General features: G+C 45.6%; 1 protein-coding gene across 1 annotated transcript in view; it reads right to left on the bottom strand.

Annotated features, from left to right (window-relative positions):
• Positions 1 to 9,931, bottom strand: part of Setd7 (SET domain containing lysine methyltransferase 7) — a 42,715-nt gene that overhangs the window by 18,198 nt on the left and 14,586 nt on the right. Inside the window, exon 3 of the mRNA XM_026787611.1 lies at positions 3,179 to 3,380. Within this exon, the coding sequence (XP_026643412.1) occupies positions 3,179 to 3,380 (202 nt within the window). The remainder of the gene's footprint in view (positions 1 to 3,178; positions 3,381 to 9,931) is intronic.

Consider the following 9,931-nt stretch of genomic DNA (forward strand, 5'->3'; position numbering starts at 1 on the left):
AAAAAAAAACCAGAATCTTCTCTTGGTATTTAATAAGACCACAGGATAAAATGTTGCTAAAGCGGCTGATGGGTGGTCCACGCTCTAGTGACTGGCCCCCACCCGTGTGCGTGCAGCAGTACTAATTGTACTCAGGGGACTATTAAAAAAATGAGAAAAGAACATAATGGTGGGAACTGACATGTTGGGGGCGTCTGGGGGGATTGGGAAGCTGAGCTGGAGGTGCATATGATGGATACATGTTTATGAAATTGTCAAGAACAAAAAAGATCCTCTAAAAACCGTTATTGTACATTTGGGTTTCAAAATTTGGCTCCACCCAGTGAGATGAAGGCAGGAAATGGTCTCAGTGTACCTTCGATCTCATCAGAGGACTTCAGTTGATCCTAGTCAGAAGTGAAATGACAGGGAGTGGGAGTCGCTGGGAATTCCTGTTTCGTCTCTCTCCCATCCTCTGCCTACACGGGGCTCCACTCATTCTCCTGACAAGTCTCTCTCAAATGTCAGTAGCTCCCCAGCTTCGTGGAGCTCCGCCTGGCCACGCAGGAAGCCCACTCTCAGTGTGAGAACTGTAGGTACCTTGGCACCTGTCCATCTGCTTGTCTGCTTCTACCTAGACAGTCCCCTAACGATGTCTGTGGATCAGAGCTGATCAGGCGGAGACCTAAATGTTTGCGCAAGTCTTAGAGATCAACCACATTCTTCCCTTAGAACACAGTTTCTTTTTAAAATGCTTTATGTATGTGTGTATGGTGTGTGTGTGTGGGGGGGGGTGTTGGATCTCTAGAGCCCCCACTATGGATGCTGAGATCCAAACTCCAGTCCTCATGATAAAACAGCAGCAGCTCCTAACCGCTGAGCCATTTCCCCAGCCTCAAACTTCAAGGCTTAAACCCTTCTGTCTCAGGCTTCCCTAGCAGCTGGGACCACAGGTGCATAAACAGTGTCAAGTTCAACGAATTAAAAACACGATTGACTAGCTGGGCACCATTGTGTGTGCCTTTAATCATAGCACTAGGAAGGCAGGGGCCAGGCTGGTCTGCACATTGAGCTCCAGGACAGGCAGAAGTATGTAGAAAAACCCTGTCTCAAAAAATAAAACAACAATAACAATAACAACAACAACAACTGTACTTAGATGATGTTGGATATCCTGCTCTGTCTGCCCTATTCCCTTGAGGCAGGGTCTCACTGAACTCGGAGGTGTGCCAGCCCCAGAGACCCTCAGTGAGAGCGTTGGGAGGGCATACGTGACCAAGCCAGGCTTTTTACTTGGTTTCTGAGGATTTGAACTCAGGTCCTCATACTTACAGCAAGTGCACTTATCTGATGAGCCATCTTTTCAGCCACTTAAACAGTTTCTAAAGAATAATAATATGGCTCTTCCTGTCTCTCCTCTGAAGAGGGGGCTGCTGCCTCTCTCTCTCTCTCTCCCCTTCTCTCTCTCTTCCCCTTCCCTCTCCCTCTCCTCCTTCCCTTCCATAACCCACTAAAAAACTCTATACCCCCCCAAAAGGATAATAATGTGGGGGCTGGAGAGATGACTCAGCAGTTAAAAGCATTGGCTGCTCTTCCAGAGGACCTGAGTTTGATTCCCAGCACCCACATGGTGGCTCACAACCATCTAGGGATCTAATGCCCTCTTCTGGCATTAAGTCATACATGCAGAGAGAACACTCAAATAGGTAAAATAAGTAAATCAATCTTAAAACAATAAAGTAAAAGTATAAACACTATGTATGCTGTTTTTAAAAAAAGAATAGTAATGTTAGCTAGTGAGATGGCTCAGGAAGGGGGATGGGGTGGGGTAAAGGTGCTGCACAAGCCTGAGCTCAAGCCCTGGAACCTATGTGAAGGTGGGAAAAGAGAATGGATTCTAGAAATTGCCCTCACGTGGCTGCCATACATATGTGTGACACATGCATCCCCACACGTCATGCACACACAAACAACACATGTAACAACGTGTAAGTGCATTCACTGAGGACCACTTCTCTTGGTTTACATGTAATAACATGCTTTTTGTGGGACAAAGTTTTACTATGTAGCCCAGGCAGACCTCAAACTCTGTCTGTCATTGAGGCTGACCTTGAACTTCTGATCCCCTTGCCTCCATTCCTAACCGCTGGGATTCCAGGCAAGCACGACTCCCTCTAGCCTGCTCTTACTAATAACTCAGAGTAAGCAGAAAGGTATTTTCAGTTAAGCTTCTGGGCATGATAAAATGGTAAACAAAGTATATCTTACGGTCTGTTTTTCAAAACATGGTCTTCAAACTCATCAACAACAGATGGGATATTGGAAATGCAAACAAAAGTTATTGATTCCAAATCATGGGCTCTGCCGTTTCCATTTGCTGCAGCTCACTCAGAACCAGCACAGTCACCAGACACTTAGAGGCAAGTTCAGTTACATCATCTTAATGCGAGCAGTGCGGGTCCATGACGCATCGTTACAGCGAGAGGGCTGTAAACACCAAGCTGCAGTAGTGTAGAGACTCCAAAAAGGATTCAGTCTCACGTTTAAAACTAAGCAACAACTGGGTGAGATGGCGCATGCCTTTAATATCAGCGCTTGGAGGCAGAGGCAGGAGGATCTCTATGAGTTTGAGAACAACCTGGACTACAGAGTGCATTTGAGGCCAGGCAGATTACACAGTGAAAGCCTGTCTCTCCCCCTATATAAAGTTATTTTTCTCCCCCCCCCCTTTTTTTGACACAAGGTCTCTCTGCATACTCCTGGCTGTCCTGGATCTTACTACATTCTGGGACTAAAGGCGTGTCACCATGCCCAGCCATTCCTCGTATGCATTTCAATGATGAAATAACCCCACCACTTCTTTCTACCTGCCAAAGGAATTAAAAACAACTTTTTTTTTTTTTTTTTTTTTTTTTTACTTTAGAGATGGTACAATAAAGCTAGTTTGTTCCAGTGCTGAATAAACACTCAGGACTACTCAGTATGACTCAGAAGAATAATTAATAGCAACCTCAGGCCTAGTCATCTAAGTCATAGCGAGCAACAGCAGCAGGCAGGTGGGCCTCAGACGCTCTCATCAATAGCTGGCTGCTGATCCGTGACTTCACAGCGGATACATTGTACTGTTTATCACGAGGAGTCAAAACATTGTCTTAAAACGAGCTCCTTCCTCTCAGAGCGGACAGGCGTGCCAGCTTACCGGGTAATGGATCCAGCACACTCCATGTCGAATGTTGTCTTTGTATTGTCCTTTGAAGATGAGCCTCCCGTCGGTGTCATACTCCTGGGCTGGTCCGTTCAGCTCTCCATCCACATACGTGCCTTGGAGAACACCTCCATCCTCATAGGTGTATACACCCTGGCCCTGCAGGGCGTCATCCACGTAATATCCCTCTAGGGTACTGGGAGGCAAGGGAGAACAGAAACAGTCAGATTACACAGCTCTCTTTCTCCCTCTCTCTCTCCTTTTTTCTTTTTAAAATATTTATTTATTTACTTATTATGTATACAATATTCTGTTTGTGTATATGCCTGCAGGCCAGAAGAGGGCACCAGACCTCATTACAGATGGTTGTGAGCCACCATGTGGTTGCTGGGAATTGAACTCAGGACCTTTGGAAGAGCAGGCAATGCTCTTAACCACTGAGCCATCTCTCCTTTTTTCTTTGCCAAAGGAAAGAGAGAGGGAAAAAGGCCCATGTTCGACTGAGAACAAGTCTCAGCTGCCCGTGTCTCCACGGCCAGGCAGATGCCCAGCTTACCCTGGGGCACCAGCATTCCCACGGTTACACTCTACCTAACAGTGGAAAATCTGTTTCTCGCACAGTTCTTAGATGGCTTGCATATGGAGCTCTCCAATCACGCAAGTGTGGGGTAGCCTGTGCAAATGGCTATCTTACTTTCAAGTCACTAATATTCCATTCTACGGTAGCCATGGTAACTGGCACCCAATCAACAGACTCTCCTTTGATCCCTCTGGAAGACCGACGAGGCCTTATTTTTGTGTTATACGGTCATGTATCCCTCAGTGACAGGGACAGGCTCTGGAAAATGTGTTATTAGAAGATTCTGTTACTGTATGAACAGCACAAGTATGCACACACAACTCTAGATGCTGTAGCTGGTTCCATATCTAGGTAACACGCTCATCTTGCAGGGCTTTTGTGGTATATGCCGTTCATGGAGTCATGCGTGTGACACTCAACTGTACACATGTGTTCAGTTCGCGATCATGGACATAAAGGATCGGTGGGGTAAAGGAGGGAGATTGTGGGCTCAACCCTGCTCACCCCGTTAGCAGCGTGACAAAGCCCGAGCCCAGCGGCTGGACCAGAAGAAAGCTCACAGCACACTCAAAGTGATTTTACCACCCTTCTACTGCTGTCCTTAGAAAACACATTTGGAAGTTCAGAAATACATTTTCTGTCCAATATCCTTATGCAATGGAAGGAAGTTTACCAAAAATACCATTCAGAATAAACGGAAGGGCAGCTCAAAGCATTTTTAAAATTTTAAATGTGAGCATTAACACTGCAGAGCCAGAGGGTAAAGGCACTTGCTGCTAAACCTGAGGATCTGAGTTCGATTCCCTGGATACACACCACGGAAGGAGAGGACCCACAGAGGCAAGCTGTACGCCGATGTCCACACGCAGGCCTCCACCTCGCTACCCATAACATATGCACACACAATAAACAAATGTGATTTAAAGATCAAAAAGATAAATACTAGCTATTCAGAAACAAAGACGGTTTAACACTCTGTGTTGTGAGCATCGTGTGGGGCTCTAGCCTGCATGGTACACAGAATAAGACAGCACAAGAACACTGCCCAGCAAGCACACACTGCTCAAGAGGCCGTGCAGGACAGCACACAGTACTATGGGGTAGGGAGGATAAACACATCCCTTCTACTGGAACAAGCATACACTGTGTACTGGGATAAGTAGGCCAAGCACACATCATGTTCTGAGCTAGGTAAGATAAGCACACACCATGTTCCGGGGCAGGGAGAATGCAGAGTGAGGTACAGGATTTGGGCAACCTGTCCCCGACTCTGTCTACTGACGTCTCGTCTTATGATTGAGAACGATTTGTAATTATTAAAATGAAACGCACAGCCTGAACTGTGACGGCGTCTCGTTTCGTTGTAATTACACTATCTGTGGCCTCCCAAGGAGATAAATAGTTCTCCTTCCTGTTTGCTTGTGTTATCAATGACAAATAGGCTTATTAAATTTGTGAATGGAATAAAGTATACTTTCACATAGCTTTTGCATAACTAATCAAAACTCTAAATTGGTGAAGCTGAATCAATGAGATTCGACTGTCATTAGATTCACACAATTAACAAAGAGTCGGCTTGGAGAAGGAGCGCTAATCAACGGGCCGGCTGCTGTGTGCAGCGGTTCAGCCATCTATCTCTTCATTTCTGGGAGGGGTTGTCAGGTCAGGTCCAAGATGGGGCCAGAAGGTGGTGGTGCGTGCCTTTAATCCCAGAACTTGGGAGGTGGAGGCAGAAGCAGAGAGAGAGGCTGAGAGAGAAGCAGAGCGGCAAAGAGGCAGAGGCAGGCAGATCTCTGTGAGTTTGAGACCAGCGTGGTCTATGAAGTGAGTTTCAGGACAGCCAAGGCTATACAGAGAAACCCTGCTTTGAACTCCCAACCCTGGAAAAAGACACAAGGTGTTCAGGGAAGCCTGGATTTTAGACAGGTTATAAACTTCAGTGGGTGCTTATCTCAAATATTGAATATAAGATATAAATATAAAAACATGCTTTGTCGTTGTTGTCTGACGTTTTAATTTAACCAGTGTGCTAAATGTTTTCATTTGCTAGTCCTGCCAACCTGTTTGACTTTAGATTGTCAGTAGTGTTCAGAACGTTCCTGTGTATATTTGGGTGTTGTCCCAACAGACATACCTGCCAATACCGCTCAGATTCATGATCAAATCTAAAAGTCGCAGGTCTCTCAGACAAGTTAAAAACAACAGCACAGACTTGCAAATGTTTTTGTGAGTGTAATTAGTTCATGCATGCCAGGGCTTGTACACGGAGGTGGGAGGGACCAACCTTTGGGGATCGGGGATCAGTTTTTCCTTCCACTGCTGAGCTCAGATCATCAGGCAGATGCTTCTACCCCTGAGTCATCTTTCTGTTTGTTTGGTTTTGGTTTTTCCCCCATACAGGGCTTCTTTGTATAGCCCTGACTGTCCTGAAACTCACTATATAGACTAGCCTGGCCTCCAGCTCACAGAGCTCCGCCTGCCTGAGTGTTGGGACTAAGGGAGGGGCCTCTACACCCAGCTGCACTGAGTCTGTCCAATGGTTTGTCCTTGCCTTTTGGCCTGGGAGCTATTCTCACTTCCCTCTCAAGGGAGATGGTGTTTTCCTCTGCACAGCTGGCTTACTGTGCACAGTGAGCGCAGTTTCTGAAGGCGGGATAGCAAGGGGCGCTACAGCTAGCCTAAGTTCCAGACCCGGAAAGCTACCTTTTCAGGGATGTAAGAAAGCTCTTTCTCTTTCTGCAGTAATTTATGAGTGAGTGACCCATTGAATGGAAGAAGGAAGCAATAGATACCTTTTATATTAAAAATAAAAACCAATGTGTTCATTGTAACAAACCAAACAAGCTTAAGTATCACTAAGCTACAGAAAGTATAGAGTTTCACTATTCTTATCCCAAAGTATCTGTTTGACTTTTTTATGTAAACATCACACATTTCCATTCTCCCTCCCCATCGTCTTTCTTTTCCTTGTCCTCCCCCGTCTCTTGGTCACAGGGTCTCTCTGTGTAGTCCAGACTAGCTTCAAGCTCAGGACCCCTCTGTTCTTCCTTGGTGTTGGGTTTCAAGCTTAGAGCACTATGCTCAGCTCCGTATTTCACTGCTGTTCGTTTCGAGACAAGGCCTCCTGTACTCAGGCTGGCCTTGAACTCAACATGTACTAAGGATGACTGTGAACTCTTGCTCCCCCTGCCTCTACCTCCCAAGTGCTGGAATTGTAGACATAGGCCCCGACTAATGGCGCCTGCTGTTTCAACTTTCTTTCTCTCTTTTTCTGTGTGTCAGAAGAGGGTGTCAGGTCTCTTGGACCTGGGGTTACAGGTGGTTGTGAGCCATTTAACGTGGGTGTTCTGAAAAAGGAGCAGGTGTTTAACCAGGAGGCCATTTCTCTAGGCCCAGTTTTAATGTTCTTAATCCATGTTTCCTTTTAACCTCAGGATGATGCTGGGAAACGACCACAATGGGCACTGGATTGTTTGTTTTTTCTGGCAATGGTATCTGAAGCAAACAACTGGGAAACTTAGGAGAAACGAAAACATCAGCCTAACGACATTTTTTACTCCTAACATATACAGGCCTTTTAATTTTTTCAACATTTTATTTTTATTTTTTGGTTTTTTGAGACAGGGTTTCTCTGTGTAGCTTTGGAGCGTGTCCTGGAACTCGCTCTGTAGACCAGGCTGGCCTCTAACTCATAGAGATCCGCCTGCTGCCTCTGATTCCCGAGTGCTGGGATTAAAGGCATGCGCCGCCACCACCACCGCCAGGCCAAGCCTTTTTATTTTATGAGGTGCTAAGTTTCCAAAAACAATTAAACTAGGAACTAGAACTTAAAATAGAGGAGAAATCGAGCAGTTGCTCACCCCAAATGACACACCTGCATATTATTGAAACATTACTGTATTTTCATTTGGAAGTCGCCTCTCTAGTGTCTGAATATGTGAAAGTATTTAGGAAGTTTAGCTTTTCTTCATAGTTTGGAGACTGAGGAGTTTCTGCCCTTTCCATCTCTGGACCTAACAGTTGTTCCTTTTCTCTAACAGATGTGCCCAACCTGTAGCTTGTGGGGGCGCATATGGTCTGGGGTAGCTATAAGTGTGGCCAACATTAAATCTCAAGCTTGGTTAAAACTTAAGATTTTTTTTTGGCGATTTTTTTTCTTTTAGTAACTCTATTATCTTGTGTTTTTCAAGTCTGAACTTTGTAGATAATAACACTGTATCCCAAGCCAAGAGAAACTAGACAACAAAGAGGACCCTAAGGGAGACGTACTTGGATCTACATAGGAAGGAGAAAAAAGACAAGACCTCCTGAGAAAATTGGGAGCGTGAGGGTCATGGGAGAGGGTAGAAGGGGAGAGGGAGGAAGGGAGGGGAGCAGAGAAAAATATATAGCTTAATTAAAAAAAAAAGAAACTACAAAAAAAATACTAGCAGGTGTGTCCAACTTTTTATACTGGAACATTGTGACCAATATAAAAGGCTGGACACACCTGCTGGTATGTTCTCATCAGTATAAGAGTCGAGAAAGAAACTTGAAAGTGAATCAGATTCTACATTCAAGTCTCATCTCTAACAAATCAAATTGCGGCTTAGTTCGAAATCATGGTTCTAGGAACTCTTCCATGTGGTTGTATTATTAGCCAATACTGCAAGCAGAGAAAGGCGAAGGAGCCCTAACCCCATCTGCTAAAGCTACTTCCAGCTAACACCTTCAGCCTTCAGGGTGGGATGGGCAAGCAGAGCGAAGCTCTTCCTGCAGTTCGTCCGCCCGTGTGCCGGGCACCTTCAAAGTTGCTCCTGTCTTTGTTTTTAATCCTTTCACAGAGGATGTGTGAGTCTAGAGAATCTGATGGACACAAAGACCCGAAATAACAGCAATTAACACAATGTTGTTCTCTTCTTTAAGAAGAACCCCTAAAAAATGTACTGCTATGGACTGAATGTTTAGGTCCCTGGAAAATCTGTACATTGACAACTTATTTCCCAATGGGGTGGTCCTAAGAGGTGAGGTGTTGAGGGAGGTATTAGGTCATGAAGTCAGAGCCCTCCTGAGTGCATTTACTGCCCGTATAAAAGACACAAGGGGGGTTGCTTTCTCTGGCTTCCTTCTCCAGCCCGTGACAAGATAAGCAGCCATCTGTAAGCCAGGAAGCAGGTCCCCGCCAGACTCCAATCTAACAGCTTTTGATCTCAAAGCTCTCAACCCCCCAGAACTATGAGAGGTGAACACACCTCAGGTAGACATCATCAGAACTGAACTGGAATGTGTGAACACTGGTTGGTACCTGGTGCTGAGTACTTGCTTGCAGTTGGGGTTGGGACAGGGGAATGGGAGAACCACACCTTTAGGAGTAGTTGACGGTTGTGTGACTGTAGCAATGTTAAGATATTTGACACTTTGATGTTTTCCCTAGCAAGCAGTCTTCTAGGCCACTGTAATCAACTAAGAGTGGAGTGACATCAGGGTTAGTCACCATCTCCATCCATCCCCTCCCCGGGCACTTGGCAGGTGTGCTATGCCTTCCAGGGTCTTTGTAGTGTTTCTCACTCGATCATTTATCCCCATCCTACAAATGAGAAAACAGGAGTTTGGGGAGGCCACTACCAAATGACCCTTCAGGAACACCTTCCATCAACCTGCCGGGCTCCTAGCAAGAGCTAACGCACCTTTAGAAAAGAAGCTGGCCAGATGGAGGTGGCACACACCTTTCTTTAATCTCAGTGCTCGGGAGACAGAGGCAGGTGGATCCCTGTGAGTTCAAAGCCAGTCTGGTCTACAAGAGCTAGTTCCAGGACAGCAGGGCTTTACACAGAGAAACCCTGTCTTGGAAAACAAACAAACAAACAAACAAACAAACAAACAAACCAAAAATAGCTAAGAAGTGACCTTAAAGAAAACAAAGAAATGTGAGTTTGAGGCCAGCCTGGTCTACAGAGTGAGTTCCAGGACAGCCAGGGCTACACAGAGAAACCCATTCTCGAAAAGCAAGAAACAAAACAAAGAAAGCACAGAAAAAAGGAAGCAGACCCATTACTATTTTCTCACTTCTGGTGAGAATGCAGTGGCAGAAGTAGTAAGAAAAAAAAAACTGCGCACGCCTGTAATCCCAGCACTCGGGAGGCAGAGGCAGGCGGATCTCTGTGAGTTCGAGACCAGCCTGGTCTACC

The sequence above is a fragment of the Microtus ochrogaster genome, chromosome 1, assembly GCF_000317375.1.
Source record: "Microtus ochrogaster isolate Prairie Vole_2 chromosome 1, MicOch1.0, whole genome shotgun sequence".
In the NCBI taxonomy this organism is placed as follows: Eukaryota; Metazoa; Chordata; class Mammalia; order Rodentia; family Cricetidae; genus Microtus; species Microtus ochrogaster.